Genomic DNA, 19,767 nt, shown 5'->3' with positions numbered 1-19,767 from the left:
TATGTTTAGGGTTGTAAACATGACAAAATGTGCAAAAGTTCAAGGTGTATGAATACTAACGAGAGGCACTGTATATACCTTTAATAATAAACCGAAAAAAACGGCAGAATCAAGAGCAGCCTTTTACGTTACATGATGAAAGGGTCACCTATATGCTACTTGCTGTCCTGTTGTCACCTATAGGACCTGTTTGCCACGGGAGACCCTACCAGGGGCACGAAGCCCCCGACAACAGAGCTCCCAGGATCTTTCGGGCGCTCAAACCCCTCCACCACGTTAAGGTGGCGGTTCCTGGAGGGGTGCAGACAGTTAATGTGTATTATTTCCCCTCAATTGTCGCGGCTCTGCTCTACTTTGAGGTGCGCGGGCTGGAGCTGCACTGGTATTGGTGCACTGTGGGCGCAGTACGCTCTTGTTCATTCATTAGGGGGCAATATTGGGGGTGGTTAACTTCAGCTGTTCTGAAGACTGTCCCCCCATAAATTACGCCTATGATTCTTGGTACCATTGAATAAGCCATGTTCATATTCACGACATAAATTTGACTAGATTCATCATTTGCAATACAGTCACCGTGTTTAATGACTATCTAAATGGGCTCAAATAGCACAGAATGGACAAACCGAGCGTTGTTGGAGAGGTACACTGTAGAAAGATTTATTTCTCTACTTTAATATTATTCTTTCTTATGACTAGCTCTAAACCTGACATGTAAATGAGAGAATGATGCGGTAGTAAAAATGTGAAAATGAGCCCACTGCTGTTCTATTTTAGCGCATGCTACTTGTTTGGAGTTAAGATAGACTATTACAATTTGGCGCGCTTATGATGAGACCAACTGATATGAGTTGAAAGCTGTAGAAAGCTGCATTTTCCTATTTCTTTTGATATGTGTAATTTGTGATTAATCTGAAAAACAAACACGAAGGAAATACTTTTCATTTGCATTTATTGGTGAATGTCATTTTACAGGTACATAGACATAATCACTTATTACTGCAAGTGGTTTTGGTTTTGCAGCTGTAGAACAGGTTGATCCTCTGGATGTCCCACTTGGACATACCCCGTCTCTGTCCGATGTTTGCTTGAGAGAGGGGGGTGATGGTCTCCCTACCGTTCCTGGAGAAGGCTGTTCTCCCGTAGTGCATGATGGAGTTGTAGTCATAGGGAGTGTTCAGGTTGTAGGTGTCAGCTTTATGAAAGTTGTAGGCCATGCTCTGGTCCTCTTTATTTTCTGTGTGGACATTGGTCTCTTGTCTCTTACAATGAACATCTTCATGACATGCTCTAATGGATGTAACAGCCCTTTATGACAGGCCTTTTCTGCTGTCTGCCCAGCAGGTCACGGACATCACTAAACACATGCCACTCATCAGATGGTAGAAAGACAGAATGTACAATGGCTACATCTAGTGGTCTGAGTAAAAACTGCGTGTTGTGTTTGACAAATAAGTGTCAAAAAAGAAGGTAAAACATAGCAAACAGAATAATGCTCATAGTTTTTTATTCAGTTTTGAAGTAATGTAATCAGTAAAACTACACATTTAGTTTTTTTGGGGTCTTTGAAAAAGCAACAATGCAATGCCACGAGCATGAACGCTGATGTCAACAAATGCTCTTAGCAGCTGTAGAACAGGTTGATCCTCTGGATGTCCCACTTGGACATACCCCGTCTCTGTCCGATGTTTGCTTGAGTGAGGGGGGTGATGGTCTCCCTGCCGTTCCTGGAGAAGGCTGTTCTCCCGTAGTGCATGATGGAGTTGTAGTCATAGGGAGTGTTCAGGTTGTTGGTGTCAGCTTTATGAAAGTTGTAGGCCATGCTCTGGTCCATGTTGGCCCAGTTGATTCTGACGTACTTGTCGCGGTCGCTCCTGGTTTGCTCGTGCATGAAGCCCAGGGCGTGGAGGAACTCGTGTTGGATGATGCCTTTGTAAACACAGCCTACTCTCTTGAGAGACAGCACCTGTCTACCTCCCGTTTTCCCCAGAGAAGAGAAACAGCCGGCCATGTTCTCAACACTGATGTAGTCGCGCTGGCTCTGACGAGGGACAAAGCGGATACAGGTCTTGCTTTCGATTTCCCTCAGAGAGGTGCTGATCAGCTGACTCTCATACCCGCCAAACGCACGGCTGACAGTGTAAGCAATGGAGACTTTGCCGTCCTGGCCTTTGGGCCAACGGCAGCTGTTGTGCCAGCACTTCATGGCGTTCCTGGTTTTGGGAGGCAGCAGGTCTCCTTCTAAGAGGAACTCAGTAGAGTTATTGTTCAGGGTCAGGATGCGGCTGCTGATGTCCTCAGTTTCGGTTTCGTCTAGTTCATCTCCACTGTCTAGGTCTTGCTCTTCTCCACCTTCTAGGACTTGCTCTTCTCCACTGTCCGGGACAGGTGTGACCTGGACCCGAGAGACTGCCAGCAGCAGCATGAGCACAGACACAAATGGAGTCATGTTCAGTCTCAGTGTAGCAGCACCAGGAGAAACTGCAGCTTCATGTCTCACTGTGTCCAACCTGCTGTCTTTATACTGTCCAGTGCAGGTGTGTCCTCTGAGGATTATGGGCTGGTCACCACAACATTAGGCCCAAAGTAAACATGTGAAGGGCAAACCTCTTGGAGCAAATAATCTAAAAACAACATCCACCCATCAGCCCCTTTTCCAGCTTTACCAATTCAAACTCCAATAGTTGTAGTAGTAGTTACATTTATTTATGGATTAAACACAATTGGCCATTACAGTACAAGAGGTTTGTCTCCCAGCTCATTTACACCACAAAAGACGGCCAATGTCAAACTTCCCTCTGGATCAGCTCTGAGAATCAAATTTCTTCTTTGGGCGGGGCAAACAATAACAATGTGAACCAATCCGTCAAGCAGCAAATATAGCTCTAACAATGCAAAGTGACACAAACTTCTTCTCTAATTAATCCTTGACCTCTGACACATTGTATAAACAAACTCAACAGTTAATTAAAAAGGGCATAAAGTAGATTGCTTTGAGCGACAACAATTGCACAAAAACTTCACTGCAGATTTGATTGATCTGTACTGAGAACTATGTAGAAATACTGTACAAAACTCAACTGCATATGATATACAAAGGAAGATTGTCTGCAATACACCTTTTGAAAGCGTGCTTAGCCAGTAACTATTTCATTCATTTGCTCAGGTCTATATACCTTTAATAATAAACCAAAAAAAAATGGCAGAATCAAGAGCAGCCTTTTACGTTACATGATGAAAGGGTCACCTATATGCTACTTGCTGTCCTGTTGCCAAAATATACAGTACTTTCCAATGTGAACATAATGCCAGGATTTTTTACTGTGTAGGCTACATACAGTATGAAACAAAGGCAGTTTTAGATTCAAATCCAGATATTACTGTTTGTAATAATATTTGTACTAACTGTTTGTTGATCATAGCTAATAGCTATGGGCATAATTTTATAGTAACGTTAATTCATTCAAAGTATAAGGCTATACAACTCGGTCCTACTGACAGAGGAGTGAAACCAGGAAAACTGGGATCATTTCCTTAGACCAGGGGTCGGCAACGTCAGGCCCAGGGGCCAAATCCGGCCCTCCAGCGGAGAACCTCTGGCCCCCAATATGATTTTGAGAAATATTATTTTGCAAATAAGGGATCAATTACCTGTTAAAGTACTCTAAAAATGGGAGAAATTGTGTCTTTTTGTAGTGTATTTAGTTTTAAATGTCTTTGCAGAACATTCCACTTTGTCATATATAATGTAAAACAGTGATTCTCAACTGGTGGGTCGGGACTCAAAAGTGGATTGCACGCCTATAGGGAACTTCTTTTCCAATATTTTCCATCTGGAACTACACATAACACACTGGAGTCTGTTAAAATTAATATTATTGGGTTGTTTTGATCATAATTTCAGTCTTGATAGCAAATGTACAGCTTGTTCAATGAAAACATTTTTACAATATTTTTCAACAAATACAATATTTTATACGATATATGACAAATTATAGTTTTATTTGGGTCGCAGCTTGTCATTAAGGTAATGGTGGATCTCAGGGCCAGACCACTTTAGAACCACTGGAAAACATTGGCAATTGCAGAAAAGGGTTCTTAAATTGAGGCTACAATGGTGAGGTTCGGCCCTTGGTGTTTTAGCAATGATGAAAATCGGCCCAAACTTGCCTACCCCTACCTTAGACATACATTAGGAATAACTTTGCTATAGAGACACAGGCTGATAGAGCTCATATACAGTTGAAGCCAATAGTGCGGAGTGCATATCAATCCTGTTTATTTTAGTGCACACATCCCTCTATGCCCCTCATGGACCCTCTGCTAAGAATGTTTTTTTTTTTTTACTTTTGTGGACTGCAGATCATTCGCAGCGCTATTTCAAGTTATAAATGAGCTCTATCTTGAAGAGTGTAATGATTGGTCTTGGCACCGTTCGAATGCGCAAAGTTACGAAATGTATAGGATTTAATTGATCAGAAACTGTCATATCGGCTGTGGAGGAGTTGCAGAGTTATGCAGTAGTTGCAAGAAAACTGTAGCGTATTGGAACATTTGCGCTACAGCTGCAGGATTCTTGGAGCGGCTGAATTGGAAAAAAAAAAGTTGCTATGCGCCCTGTAAAATGCGCTTCTTTCTTTTGGACTGAGCTGTGGCTACACAAGGAGCATCATCAGGAGGTAAAGACTGACACACGATGGAAATGTCTCCTTAAAACTCAGATTGGACGTGGTGTTGTGGCATGTGTGGTTTATTTATGGAAAACTGTTGTTGTTTTGGTTTTAGGGGTGTGCGTGTTCATCTACTGTATCAAAGTAAACCCGTGCGTAACCTACGCTCAAACAGACTTTTCAAAGCAATTTCGCTTTTGTTTTCAATTGTGCTGCTTGTAATGAACCATGCCTCAGTCGGCCTCTTTTTCTTAAATAACGCCCTCTCCCTGATGGCGCAGCCTTTCAATTTGACTAGATTCATCATTTGCACTTACAGTCACCGTGTTTAATGACTATCTAAATGGGCTCAAATAGCACAGAATGGACAAACCGAGCGTTGTTGGAGAGGTACACTGTAGAAAGATTTATTTCTCTACTTTAATATTATTCTTTCTTCTTATGACTAGCTCTAAACCTGACATGTAAATGAGAGAATGATGCGGTAGTAAAAATGTGAAAATGACCCTACTGCTGTTCTATTTTAGCGCATGCTACTTGTTTGGAGTTAAGATAGACTATTACAATTTGGCGCGCTTATGATGAGACCAACTGATATGAGTTGAAAGCTGTAGAAAGCTGCATTTTCCTACTTCCTTTGTTATGTGTAATTTGTGATTAATCTGAAAAACAAACACGAAGGAAATACTTTTCATTTGCATTTATTGGTGAATGTCATTTTACAGGTACATAGACATAATCACTTATTACTGCAAGTGGTTTTGGTTTTGCAGCTGTAGAGCAGGTTGATCCTCTGGATGTCCCACTTGGACATACCCCGTCTCTGTCCGATGTTTGCTTGAGAGAGGGGGGTGATGGTCTCCCTGCCGTTCCTGGAGAAGGCTGTTCTCCCGTAGTGCATGATGGAGTTGTAGTCATAGGGAGTGTTCAGGTTGTTGGTGTCAGATTTATGAAAGTTGTAGGCCATGCTCTGGTCCATGTTGGCCCAGTTGATTCTGACGTACTTGTCGCGGTCGCTCCTGGTTTGCTCGTGCTTGAAGCCCAGGGCGTGGTTGAACTCATGTTGGATGATGCCTTTGGAAACACAGCCTCTTTTGTTGAGAGACAGCACCTGTCTACCTCCCGTTTTCCCCAGAGCCGCGAAACAGCCGGCCTTGTTCTCAACGCTGATGTAGTCGCGCTGGCTCTGACGAGGGACAAAGCGGATACAGGTCTTGCTTTCGATTTCCCTCAGAGAGGTGCTGATCAGCTGTCTCTCATACCCGCCAAACTCACGGCTGACAGTGTAAGCAATGGAGACTTTGCCGTCCTGGCCTTTGGGCCAACGGCAGCTGTTGTGCCAGCACTTCATGGCATTCCTGGTTTTGGGAGGCAGCAGGTCTCCTTCCAGGAAGAACTCTGCAGAGTTATTGTTCAGGGTCAGGATGCGGCTGCTGATGTCCTCAGTTTCAGTTTCGTCTAGTTCATCTCCACTGTCTGGGTCTTGCTCTTCTCCACTGTCTGGGTCTTGCTCTTCTCCACTGTCTGGGTCTTGCTCTTCTCCACTGTCTGGGTCTTGCTCTTCTCCACTGTCTGGGTCTTGCTCTTCTCCACTGTCTGGGACTTGCTCTTCTCCACTGTCTGGGACTTGCTCTTCTCCACTGTCTGGGACTTGCTCTTCTCCACTGTCTGGGACTTGCTCTTCTCCACTGTCCGGGACAGGTGTGACCTGGGCCCGAGAGACAGCCAGCAGCAGCATGAGCACAGACACAAACGGAGTCATGTTCAGTCTCAGTTTTGCAGCAACAGAAGAAACTGCAGCTTCATGTCTTGTATGTATTGCTGTTTTTATACTGTCCAGTACAGGTGTGTCGTCTGAGGATTATGGGCTGGTCACCACAACATTAGGTCCAAACTAAACATGTGAAGGGCAAACCTGTTGGAGCAAATAATCTAAAAACAACATGTTTTCCGCCATACATTGACCCCTTTTCCAGCTTTACCAATTCAAAATCCAATAGTTGAAATACATTTCTGTATTTAAAACAATTAGCCAAAACAGTAGAAGTGGCTTTTCTCCAAATTGTTTGAACTCATTTACACCACAGAAGGCAAGGCAAGGCAAATTTATTAACAGCACATTTCATGCACAAGGCAACTCAATGTCCCTCACAAAACACACAGACACAATAAAATCACAATAAAAGCAATAAATCAATCGGTACTATTTATGAATTGATCTATTATTATTATCTATTATGTTATTATTATATTATTATCAATTGCCATAGGCAGCAGTCTGGACTTCAACATAGTCAGAGTTGAGGCCTGTCTCACATTCTCACGGTGGCTGTTCCAGACCTTTGCTGATGAGACTGTTTCGGGTCAAACTGTTTTTCGTTTGGCCCCGACGCTAAACAGTTTTAAATCCGCTCTTAAAACCCACTTGTTTGCACGTTCTTATACAAGTTGAGCATATATCCCCTTTTTTTCTCTTTTTCTCGATGTTATTTTTATCATGCCTCGTTGTATCCTGTGATTTTGTTGTTGAGATGTATTTTTATCTAAAGCACTTTGGGCAGCAGTGGTGGTTGTATAATATATGCCACAGAAATAAACTTGACATTATTCTTTGGCATTGGTTGTTGACACTGTTCTTGCTGTCTTCTTCTGTGGTATAAATGAATTCACACAGTTGGGAGATAAACCTCTTTTACTGTAATGGCTAATTGTTTTTAATCCAGATATAAATGTCAAATACTGGGGAGTTTGAGCTGGTTGTTGATTATTTGCTCCTAGAGGTTTGCCCTTCACATGTTTACTTTGGGCCTAATGTTGTGGTGACCAGCCCATAATCCTCAGAGGACACACCTGCACTGGACAGTATAAAGACAGCAGGTTGGACACAGTGAGACATGAAGCTGCAGTTTCTCCTGTTGCTGCTACACTGAGACTGAACATGACTCCGTTTGTGTCTGTGCTCATGCTGCTGCTGGTCTCTCGGGTCCAGGTCACACCTGTCCCGGACATTGGAGAAGAGCAAGTCCTAGACAGTGGAGAAGAGCAAGTCCTAGACAGTGGAGAAGAGCAAGTCCTAGATAGTGGAGAAGAGCAAGCCTCTGGCAGTGGAGAATTGCAAGTCCTCGACAGTGGAGAAGAGCAAGTCCTAGATAGTGGAGAAGAGCAAGTCCCAGACAGTGGAGAAGAGCAAGTCCTGGACAGTGGAGAAGAGCAAGACCCAGACAGTGGAGAAGAGCAAGGCCTAGACAGTGGAGAAGAGCAAGTCCTAGACAGTGGAGAAGAGCAAGACCCAGACAGTGGAGAAGAGCAAGTCCCAGACAGTGGAGAAGAGCAAGTCCTAAACAGTGGAGAAGAGCAAGTCCCAGACAGTGGAGATGAACTAGACGAAACCGAAACTGAGGACATCAGCAGCCGCATCCTGACCCTGAACAATAACTCTGCTGAGTTCCTCTTGGAAGGAGACCTGCTGCCTCCCAAAACCAGGAACGCCATGAAGTGCTGGCACATCGACTGCCGTTGGCCCAAAGGCCGTGACGGCAAAGTCTCCATTGCTTACACTGTCAGCCATGAGTATGGCGGTTCTGAGAGACAGCGGATCAGCACCGCTCTGAGGGAAATCGAAAGCAAGACCTGTATCCGCTTTGTCCCTCGTCGTAGCCAGCGCGACTACATCAGTGTTGAGAACAAGTCCGGCTGTTTCGCGGCTCTGGGGAAAACGGGAGGTAGACAGGTGCTGTCTCTCAACAAAAGAGGCTGTCTTTCCAAAGGCATCATCCAACATGAGTTCAACCACGCCCTGGGCTTCAGGCACGAGCACACCAGGAGCGACCGCGACAAGTACGTCAGAATCAACTGGGCCAACATGAAGAAGAACAAGGACAACAACTTTAAAAAAGCTGACACGAACAACCTGAACACTCCCTATGACTACAGCTCCCTCATGCACTAGGGAGAAAAGCCTTCTCCTGGAACGGCAGGGAGACCATCACCCCACTCTATCCAGCAAACATCGGACAGAGACGGAGTATGTCCAGGTGGGACATCCAGAGGATCAACCTGCTCTACAGCTGTTAAAACACTTGGAGCGATGAGTGATTATGTCTATGTATCTGTAAAATGGCCTTCACGAATAAATACAAATGAAAATTTCCTTAAATTGCGTTTGTTTTTCAAGTTTATCGCAAATTACACATATAACAAAGGAAATAGAAAAATGCAACTAGAGCTTTCAACTCATTTCTTTTCATTTGGCCTCATCGTCAGAGCGCCAAATGGTAATAAAAAGTCCATCTTCACTCCATCCAAAACCTCAAACTAATACCAAGGAAGAAATACAGCTAGGGAGCCCTGTACCGGAATACAACAGTTAATGAACAAAACAAGTAGAAATCGCCCAGAATGAATGAACTAGAAAACACTTTGTGGATGATTTAACCAGTGTTTGCTCATGTGCAAAAGTACAATGTGCTAAAATAGAACAGCAGTGGGCTCATTTGCAAAAAAATGTTTTACTGCTGCAGCATTCTCTTATTTACATGTCAGATTTGGAGCCAGTCATGTATCAGTAAAATATCTTCTTTGGACGGTGCAAACAATATCCGAAGTTCCCATCCAAGGTTTGCGTCTGGACGTGTTGATGTTTGGGGTTTGAGTTTGCTTGTTGCTTTATACCACAAGTCTGGAGTATTACCTTTGTGTTGCTTGATGTTCTCTTTTCACAATACATCATTGACTTTGGGAGCAAAAGGCCAAGATTCACATTATTTAAATACTCTATGAAACAAATATATTATTAAAGCCATGCCCAGATTACATAATGGTTTGGAAGATTGAATATTTGCAATTTAGTTCACCGTGTTAAACAAGCATTGATAGTCTTAGTCAGGGACAAAGTGAGTGTTGTTGGAGAATAAGCACAATAGAGTGTATGTTTACATCATTTTTATTCCAAACTGGACCTTTTTTGATTTAGATTAAGAGGCAATAGTCAAATTATTACAACATTTATAAATCAACAGTGCCACTCAAACAGATTTTGCAACACATTGCGGAACATTAAGACATCTTGTGCTCACCCTCTTTGAGCTCTGTGTGCACGATAACATAACGCTAACGTCCTGGAGTAACAACTGTGTCCTGTCCTTCTTTTTTATTTTTGTTTTGTTTTTTTACCAATGAGGAGTTTGCTGTGACTTGACAAAATTAATCTGCAATAATTTAAAGTAAAGTAAATACAGTAAATTATTCATCAGAGAAACGTTTGTGTTAGTCTTGAAGTTAGAGGCAGAACTTTTGTTTTCATTAATAAATGAAAACAAAAAAATTTACTTGACTTTCCATTAACCTTATCTCACAATCTCATTTTGTATTATTTAAATATAACAGAGGTCCTCAGACCAATTTTTGGTGGCCCTCTGCCTTCTTGCTGAATCGGGACACATCATCAGAGATAGTCCTTTTTATTTAAAATGTAATAATTCTACACAATTCTAACCAAACAACTAACCTTGTACTGTGAGACAGAGGTGGCATGAAGATTTGAGCATAAATAAAGGTGTGGGGCGCAATTTAAACCTCTGCTAGTCAAAGGTTTTGCGGCACTAACCACCGATCTATGGCCCTTCACCCTGTGTACGCTTCAGTATGCGGCCCCCCATGAAAAAAGTTTGGACACCCCTGCCCTACAAGAAACTGCAGCCTAAACACAAACAAAAATGCTTGTTCATTAGTCAGTGTCATGGACATTGTAAATGTCTTAGCAGCGGTAGAGCAGGTTGATCCTCCGAATGTCCCAGTAAGAAGCATGCCGTCTCTGTCCGATGTTTGCTGAAGAGAGGGGGGTGATGGTCTCCCAGCCGTACCTGGAGAAGGCAGTTCTCCCGTAGTGCATGATGGAGCTGTAGTCATAGGGAGTGTTCAGGTTGTTGGTGTCAGCTTTATGAAAGTTGTAGGCCATGCTCTGGTCCATGTTGGCCCAGTTGATTCTGACGTACTTGTCGCGGTCGCTCCTGGTTTGCTCATGTTTAAAGCCCAGGGAATGGAGGAACTCATGTTGGATGATGCCTTTGTAAAGACAGCCGTATCTTTGGAGAGACAGCTCCTGTCTACCTCCTGTTTTCCCCAGATACGAGTAGCAGCCGGCCTTGTTCTCCACACTGATGTAGTCGTACTCATTCTGACGGGGGACAAAGCGGATACAGGTCTTGCTTTCGATGTCCTTCAGAGCGTTGCTGATCGCCTGCACCTCTTCTGGGGTAAACTGATGGCTAACTTTGTAGGCAATGGAGACTTTGCCATCCGTGCCTTTACGCCAAAGACAGCTGTTGTACCAGCACCTCATGGCGTTCCTGGTTTTGGGAGCCTGAATGTCTCCTTCAAATAAGAATTTTGGAGACTTTTTGTTAGAGGTCAAGATGCCAACGCTGATGTCCTCAGTTTGGGTTTCCTCTGGTCCTTCTCCACTGCCAGAGGCTTGCTCTTCTCCACCGTCCGGGACAGGTGTGACCTGGGCCCGAGAGACAGCCAGCAGCAGCATGAGCACAGACACAAATGGAGTCATGTTCAGTCTCAGTGTAGCAGCACCAGGAGAAACTGCAGCTTCATGTCTCACTGTGTCCAACCTGCTGTCTTTATACTGTCCAGTACAGGTGTGTCCTCTGAGGATTAAGGGCGAGTTGCCACACTAGGCCGAAACTAAAACCTCTTTGCAAATAGATGACTAATGTCTTACTAAAATATTAACTAAATAATAAAACACACTTCAATGCCCTGAAATATCTTTCCCTATGGGTACATTTAAATGAATTGTTGAAACTAAATGCTTTGTTATCTTTGTTGTTTTCAACTTTTAGTTTTTTCAACTTGCCAATATACCCGTTGTGGTTTTATTTTGCGCCCACGCTGATTCTCTTTTACTGGCCTTGTGTTCATTCACTCTGCTGCCGGTGTGAGTTTATGTGATTGACACTCCGTGAGTGTGGGGGAGGGGGACAGCGTCTGTATGTGTGAAGATTGATTTCGTATACCCCTGGCAGGTCCCTTGGATCCAGGAGCCTGCTGAGACTAACCTCTATTTCTACACATATTGATTCTTTCAAATGCATAAATATAACAATACTTATATGGACTTCTAGGTAAGTACATTTTTAATCCTGCTGAAAGATGGTAGACAAAAACGTTCGTCAGTGAATGTCATTTTGAGAATTCTTTCATCGTTATGAAAGAAAATGCTTTGGAAAATTTATTTTGAAATGAAACCTTTATAGCAGACATGTTGTTATTGCGATAGTTTTGTATACTGTTTTGTAAAGTGGGACAGAAGGGTGTAGCCCGTAGCTTTTTAATCCAGCCCGGGAAGCCTTTAAGCCTGACCACAGCCCCTGTACACCACAAACATATGATAATAATATCGTCATTCCGCCACATACATGTCAATTGTCCAATATCATGTGTGAAATGAAGATGACACACTTTGCTGCTCCTCCTACAGAACGTGTTTTTACAAAAGGACAGAAGCAGTTCTCCCAGACCTATACACCATCTACTATACATTCACATGAACAAAGGAGGAAACGCTCAATTTTATTTAGAATATTCTTTGGAGCCAGGCTTTGAATTTGTTTTTGACAGGTGTGAAGTCCTATAGGATTCCATATTATAGCAGGCTTTCTGGAGGCGCACCTTGCCACTAGGGGGTGGTATCGCAGCAATATCAGAACCTCAAAACGTTTCCCACAAAGTTTGATTGTAAAAGAGATATTTGGTGAGGTAAGTTGTATTTTTATATGCATCCAAAAGCATCAAACTATGCTGCTACATTTAACCTCTGACCCGCCTAAACCAAATGCATTCTGTCCTCTTTGGCTATTATATAGGCCTGTGTAACACCTCATTTGAAAGCTAAGACCCACAAAACTGACCTTTTTCCTTGCGTTGTTGCTGTGTTGTGTCACTTTTTTTAATGTTTTTTTTCTTTCTTTTTTTTTTAAATTTTTGTCACATTGAGTTTTTGTGACATTTTTGTCACATTTTTATTGAATTTTTTTGTTGAGTTTTTGTGACATTTTTGTTGAATTTTTGTTGAATTTTTGTCATTTTTTTGTCATTTTTTTGTTGAATTTTTGTTGAATCTTTGTCATTTTTTGTTGAATTTTTGTCATTTTTTGTTGAATTTTTGCCACATTTTTGTCACATTTTTGTCACATTTTTGACACATTTTGGTGGAATTTTTGTCATTTTTTGTCACATTTTTGTTGAGTTTTTGTCATTTTTTTGTTGAATTTTTGTTGAATTTTTGTCATTTTTTTGTTGAATTTTTGTTGAATTTTTGTCATTTTTTTGTTGAATTTTTGCCACATTTTTGTCACATTTTTGTCACATTTTTGTCACATTTTTGTCATTTTTAGTTGAATTTTTGTTGAATTTTTGTTGAATTTTTGTCATTTTTTTGTTGAGTTTTTGTAGAATTTTTGTCACATTTTTGTTGAATTTTTTTTCATTTTTTTGTTGAATTTTTGTCACATTTTTGTTGCGTTTACATCCTTGTTTTTGTGGCTGTTTTGGTGCTTTTTTCCCAAGAAGCTTTCTGGTTAGGTTAAAGCCAAACTGGAGAAAAAAATAAAAATAAATAAAAATATTTTATTTACAAATATATCAGAAAGGTGTCAAGTCTGGTGCTATAAAGTATGTTTCAGTGTTCCTTACATGAAACAGCCTGGAGAGACAGGCCCACGTACTTTATAACGTGAACTTTGAATCACAATGGCTCAGAGTTTCTACGTGCAGGGGCTACAGCGAGAGTTAGTTTTAGTGGTTGTGCTTCACTGGGCAAGTTCTGAGATTGGAGCATTACTCACAACAACATGTGTCTGTCATGTTTTCTACAACTGCGGCAGCATTAACGTCTCATTGCATTTAACTGACGCCATGTTGCGGCCCCGTCTCCCCTTCTTCCTCCCCGTCCTCTTGCAGCTGCTCCTCTGCCTCCTCGATCTTGCTCCTCTCACTCTGGCACCTCCTCAGGCAGTCCCCGCAGAGCTGGTTCTCCGCCACCATGTAGTGCTTGGACGTGACCGGGATGATCTCCTGCGGCGGGTGCTCTTGGGTCTGCGCGAGTGTCAGCGGGTTGCGGTCCACGTTGATTTTCTCCAGCTTCTCCAGGCGGGCCAGGCAGCGGGGCAGCTGGGTGAAGCGGTTGTCGGACAGCCCCAGGTGGCGCAGCTCCTTCAGGTTGCCGACGGAGTGCGGGAGAGTGTCCAGCTGGTTCAGGCCCAGGTTGAGGGTGAGGAGCTTTTTGAGGAGGCCCACCTCGTCGGGCAGCCAGGTCAGGCGGTTGTTGCACAGGTTTAGGACGACCAGGTTTTGGAGGCGGCCGATGGTGACTGGGACCTCCTCGAGCTGCGAAAGAAACGGATGAGAAATCTTTTTCATTGGACTTTAAAGGTGCTGTACCCATTTTTTGGGGTTCAACTTAAAAGGATCAAAGTAGTCTTTTCAATTCCTTGCATTTCACATCTTTCAGGAAGCAGAGCGGCCTAGTAATGACTAAATAACTACTTGACGGCACCAGACTATTAGTTTGTAGCATTAGTGCTACTTCTAGGTTTACAATTTCCAAAATGATTGTGCTGAGTGCACACATTGGGATCTGTTTTTGTGCTCAAACATTTGCAAACACAAAATACAGCAGGAGGCAAAATGGATTTCACTTAACAACAAATTAATTCTTTTTTTCTTTCTTTCTTTTTTGTATGCATCTTGTACTTTTTTGCATGCAATCACCTTCACGTGCCCTTTTTAACTTTTTGAATATAAGATTAGATTTGTTTTGGGTCCATAATTGTTTCCACAAAGCCTTATTTGGGAAAAAAGGGATCAGTGAACATTAGATATTGTTTACTGTGAACAGTGTTGTGGCCTAATGGATAGAGCCTGTGCCCTAAATGACCCTTCTCTTGAGCTAAATTCAATCTATTCTCTCTACTGTCGCCTGATAATCAGTTATTTCTCACCTCCTGTAATTTGGCCCAACCCTGGCAAACGACACGTTTTTCAACTGATAACATGATCTCTGCCAGCTCTGGTCATGGTCAGTCCAACATGATGGCTTAAAGTGCGTGAAAACATTAAATTTAACAAGAAACATTGCCCTGAAAATGGCAATCTTCTGCCAAATCGACAGGAAAACGGCTTAACTACTACTTAGGTCAGAGAAGTTGAGTTCTGAATTCTGTGCCATTTAAGCGTCCTGCATATTTGGAGCGATGTAAAGCGCATCAGTTTGGGGATTTGCTAAGGGAAAACTATCAGACTCTTTCCCTTTTGAACTGAAAGCAGGAGAGGCTGGCCGGGCTATAATAAATCGATTCCCTTCATCACAGAGGGGGTATTATGCTTTTTTCAATCACACAGCACCAGTCTATATCACACTACAATGATGAGCAAACCTTCTGTTGGTCTATAAATGCAGTGAATTAGAATAACTGCCTTGTATAAAATTGCTCTCTCAAAATGGCTGTAGTGAATGTCTTGAAATAGGCCTCTGTCTCTTTAAGAACCTCTGAGCCTTTCCGACACGCCCCCTCCACACGCTGTCTGTGGCATCAGTGGGGAGGGGGTTCTGCTGAGGGGCAGTGGTTGGTTACTCGGCTGGTGACGAAAGCTCGGAGGCGTCTCCAGGAGGTGGGGGCGTTCCAAGGAGGACTCAGGCAAACCTATCCCTAAAATGGCCGCCATCAGAGTTTTTACAGATGACTCAAAAATACGTGAATGTGCCAAGGCAACACTTCAGGCATGTTTTTTTTAATGAGGGAATGACATAATAACATGATGTAAAGCTTGAAAAAGTCGATTTTGCATAATACCCCCCCTTTAACAGCGAGCCCGTTATACATTCCAGTTGATTTTTGATCTCCTAATGCAGCTATTCCCAAAATTCGGGATGTCACGGACCCCTTACTGAATCTTATGTACAACTAAACTTACATAAAAAGCAACAATTAGCCATCACTATAAGCTAAATACTGGTTTTAAGATGCAAATAAAGGTACATTTCCTTTAAAAATATATCTTGGTTTGTAGACAAGCTTTAAGGGCCCCCCTGCAGTGCCTCTGAGGTCCACCAGGAAGCCCCGGACCCCACTTTGAGACTCGTGTAACGTGAGGCTCACTTTGTCTTAATCCGACAGACAATTTCTACGAATGCACTTACACTGATGAGAAAACTTCATCTAGTTCAACTTAGCATCACATTTTTAGAATTCAATCATCGGTTCTCTCCGATTTGAAAGTCTAGTTTTCTAGGGAGTCCAGGCCCCTAGTGTGCATGTTTTTGTGGAGCACGTGGATGGTGGCACATGGGTACAGAAAGGCCTCAATCTGTCCAGGAATTTCTTACTATTTCTACAGCCAATAGATGTAATGACTTTTAAAATGCGCCATTGACAAGCCTCTCCCGGCAGCACGTTTTTCAAGCTCTCATTTGCGAACTCGTTCCTCTAGCTGTGGCCATTTCTACAGCCAATAGATGTAATGACTTTTAAATGACACGTTTTCCCGATATCGAAATTGATTGTGGCATGCACTCACGTAGTTGCTGTGCAGGTCGAGCACGGTGATGGTGATGAAGTTATCCAAGATGTCGGGGATTTTGCGGATGAGGTTGCGGCTCAGGTCCAGCCGGTCCATCTCGCTGAGCTTCTGGATGCACTTGGGCACGGAGGCGATCTCTTTGAAGCTGAGATTCAGGCAGCGCTTGCCGTCCAGCGTGAGCTCCACGCAGTTCTGCGCCATCTTCAGGGTGATGGGCTTCCCCCTGGGCTTCCCCTTGGATTTGGACCCGTTGACCATGGCGCTGCGAGAGAAACAGGGGGAGCGGAGAGGTCGGTACTTAAACGGGAGGCAACAAGGCGCTGAAGGGAGGGAACCGTTTGGGGATATTGTGTTACGCACTATATCCAGACAGTGTAACTAAAGACTACAGGTTTATGTTTCTGGGCAGATGAGATGAGCTACGTCGAGCCCTCCTGTCACAGCTGGTTATGGAAGAGTGAATTTTGATTGTGGTCAGTGGCAGTATAATCCGAGATGGCTTTACCTAGCGTCTGGGAAACTAGATAGTTGTTTGCTTACCTCAATTTCATGTGGTATTTTTCATACTTTTTCCTAATGTCCAAAAATTCTGCTCTTGAGTTGCCAAAAATGTAGAATATCATCATCACAAACTGAGCCCCATTGTTATTGTGCATTTTATCTGGACCCTTACAACTTATGGATCATTTTAACCCAAATGTTATAGTCACATTGTAGAGTACCGAGGAACTAGCAATATCAAATAGTCTACCCCAAATGGTACAAATATCTAACATCACATACACATTTCCTGTCGTCATATCAAAGGTGAATAAGACATAGCAAACACTAATAGAGTAAATGTTCTTACCGGTGTTAGGAACAGGAGCTCAATGTGAAAGGAAATGATGAGGCATGACCTGCTCTTCACATGCCGCTGGCTTCTTCAGGCTAAAAGCATCACACATGTAGGACAGTAAACACATTGTGACGCGCTCACTGCTCTCGGGTAAACTCAGGATTTGTTTGCTGTAGTTCCCAGGCAACTGCTTCAAGCTCCCGCTTTGACCTATAACTTTAACTACACTGCTGGTTACTTATAGCTAGCGTTAATGCTAATCAGTGACGTTTCTGTAGATAAACTTAGATTTTAAACAATGACAATGTATAGAGTGTTATGTTTTGAATCATAATGAATATTCTGGATGTGATCTGCTCATGAAAAATATAAACATTTGCTAAAAGAAAAAAAAATCCATTTCATATTTAATTGCAGCAGTGAATTGCAACATTAAATAATTAACCATTTTTCTGTGCTGTACATGAGATGAGATTTCATGAACAGTATCTGCTATTTGCCAGCAGGTGGTGCTAATGTTATACATATATGATACTCCAGCTGCATGAGACTAACCCTCAGCAGATTATTCTTTATGTTTAAAGTCTTTGAGAAACTCAAAGAATGACTTGACTTTCATGGTGAGATAGTGTAATGTAAGTTACGTAACAGGACAATGTAATCCCCACAATGTTGTTTAAGCTCTGAATCCACAAAGCTCTTTGTTAGATGGGTTTCTTATCATGTGTTTACTTATTGATGTGAACTAGCTGGCGCTAGTGTAATGTGCTGTATTAGCAGAGCTACTTCCCGGGGTTGTGTGAAAAGCAGGTCACTTTGGAGGAAATGGCGTTGAGGGGATAATCACAACACAATGGTTCAGATTGCTTTTACTGATTAGTAACATGAGCACAGTGTGTGTGTAGTTATGCATGAGTGGGTGCCAGCTCTGCTTTTTTAACAAGTAAAGGGCTCACTGTATAAAAGTTTAATGACATGTTGTCTATTATACTTACACAAAAAACAAGACCCCTTTCGGTTACATAATCTCTCTGTTTCTAAGAGCGGGATACAGTGTCCTCACAAGTGCTCGGATACCAGCAGGTGACTGGTTGTATTGTATGTACGATGATGTCTTAATTGATCTAATTGGCTAATGTATCAAACTTTCTAATTTTGGCACATTTCTTTATTTGTTATATGTTTTTTTTAAATAGAGTTTAAAAAGAGAATACAAAGCTGAAGTTTATATAGTAATTTTATTTACACGATTCATTGTTAGACCTGGGGATGGATATGATATTCTTTCTTATTCTACAGATCAGTGGTTCTCATCTGTAGCGTCAGGACCCAACATCAACCGACCATGACAAGCTGCAACACAAACATATTTCAATGTAGCACCATATTTTCTAGTTCCCTCCCTAGTTTCAAGTGATTTTTCTTGTAATTTCGTCTGCCTCCATCTAATGACTTTCTAGAAAGCCCCCAGTCTGTCTGTTCTGCAGTCCAAACATGAGTAGGTCTGAGCAGGATGACCGCTGTGTTGTTGGATGTGTTTAGGAAAGCTGGCACCACAGGAGCAGAGGCGGACCGTGTTTATCTGAACTCTGAATGCATGTGGCTTCTTTGTCTTCTTCCAACCATGGCCTTGTGTCATTGTCTTCCCATCGAGACTCTGTTTCAAACAGCTCATTTTCTTTTAGTTAGTGTTTGTCCATATTTCATTTGCCAAAACTCAAAATAGCCCCTTGTTTGAGAAAGTGTTTTTGGCGGGTATGGCTCTATGACATAATTGGTTTTCTTGATGGGAGTGTAATGTCTCGGCTCCATTCTCCTTTCTCTTGGAACACAGCACTAAAATATGAAATGTTTCTAAATTGACAGAGTGTGTTGACATCACCAACTTACATTCAGTCTAAGGAACATTTAACATATCAACCAGAGTGAGGGGAGATTCTAGGACCCAAGGAGGCCAATTACATGATAGATTGAAGAGGGGGGGCCAGGCTGGAACGCCAAAGCCCAATCGTACCCAGGTCAGCAAATTGTCGAGAGAGAGAGTGGAATTTAATGGGTTAATCGCAGAAATGTATCTTTCACAAAATCCCGGCCCAAAACTGCCATTGTCCAATCATATCTCATAGCAGCCGTTGCTACCAGACAGATAAATTACCAGACCTCCCATGAAAACTATTGGCATGGGACCAGTTTCTCGATGTTCAAAGCCATTAAAAAACACAGCAGCTAACTAGAGCAAAGCTAACGTAGTCTAGTAAGTCGCTCCAGAGTATAAGACGCACCAGCCAAAAAATAGCTACATGAAGCATAAACAACGAAACAAAAAGGTGTCTGGTATGTTAACGTCACATAAACAGTTAGAAAACTATAGCATGAAGAACATCAATCTCACTCCATATCACTAAATCCATTGAAATCTTCATCCTCGGTGTCACTTCTGAACGATCGCCTGGGCACGGTTGCGTAGCTGCGCCGTTGACAAGCCTCTCCCGGCAGCACATTTTTCAAGCTCTCATTTGCGAATTCGTTCCTTTAGCTGTGGCCATCTAGGTTCCTCTTTCCCCCAATAGTTCCCCCATTATGATTCTTCTTGACAGAGCTAGCAAACAATGGCTAAGGGGGCGGGACTTTGGCGAAAGGTCAATTGAAGCGCCCAGTGGAAGCTTTGTAAGA

At 42.6% G+C, this 19,767-nt stretch overlaps 4 protein-coding genes and 1 pseudogene across 5 annotated transcripts; 1 reads left to right on the top strand and 4 right to left on the bottom strand.

The window, feature by feature from the left end:
- Positions 1 to 1,618: 1,618 nt before the first annotated feature.
- Positions 1,619 to 2,446, bottom strand: LOC306978232 (high choriolytic enzyme 1-like; the record flags this gene model as incomplete). The annotated part of the gene is made up of 1 exon (XM_079576757.1): positions 1,619 to 2,446. The coding sequence occupies one exon, from the start codon at positions 2,444 to 2,446 to the stop codon at positions 1,619 to 1,621; it is 828 nt and encodes a 275-aa protein (XP_079432883.1).
- A 2,960-nt stretch (positions 2,447 to 5,406) lies between these two features.
- LOC306978231 (high choriolytic enzyme 1-like) lies at positions 5,407 to 6,429 on the bottom strand (the record flags this gene model as incomplete). The annotated part of the gene is made up of 1 exon (XM_079576756.1): positions 5,407 to 6,429. One exon carries the CDS (start codon positions 6,427 to 6,429, stop codon positions 5,407 to 5,409), a length of 1,023 nt encoding a protein of 340 aa, XP_079432882.1.
- Positions 6,430 to 7,605: 1,176 nt separating this feature from the next.
- LOC306978230 (high choriolytic enzyme 1-like) lies at positions 7,606 to 8,741 on the top strand (annotated as a pseudogene). The gene has a single exon. The product of its transcript is annotated as a high choriolytic enzyme 1-like (transcript).
- Positions 8,742 to 10,422: 1,681 nt separating this feature from the next.
- On the bottom strand, positions 10,423 to 11,226 carry LOC306978229 (high choriolytic enzyme 1-like; the record flags this gene model as incomplete). Its single annotated transcript, XM_079576755.1, has 1 exon — positions 10,423 to 11,226. One exon carries the CDS (start codon positions 11,224 to 11,226, stop codon positions 10,423 to 10,425), a length of 804 nt encoding a protein of 267 aa, XP_079432881.1.
- A 2,235-nt stretch (positions 11,227 to 13,461) lies between these two features.
- On the bottom strand, positions 13,462 to 17,243 carry lrrc18b (leucine rich repeat containing 18b). The gene is made up of 3 exons (XM_079576973.1): positions 17,107 to 17,243; positions 16,254 to 16,518; positions 13,462 to 14,063 (listed from the first exon to the last, which is right to left on the bottom strand). The coding sequence occupies exons 2-3, from the start codon at positions 16,512 to 16,514 to the stop codon at positions 13,581 to 13,583; spliced, it is 744 nt and encodes a 247-aa protein (XP_079433099.1). The 5' UTR covers positions 16,515 to 16,518; positions 17,107 to 17,243; the 3' UTR covers positions 13,462 to 13,580.
- Positions 17,244 to 19,767: the final 2,524 nt, after the last annotated feature.

This window comes from Gobius niger (assembly GCF_951799975.1).
Source record: "Gobius niger genome assembly, chromosome: 19".
Taxonomy (NCBI): domain Eukaryota; kingdom Metazoa; phylum Chordata; class Actinopteri; order Gobiiformes; family Gobiidae; genus Gobius; species Gobius niger.
Note: the sequence above shows the minus strand (reverse complement) of the source record. Positions and strands in the feature narration are given on the sequence as shown.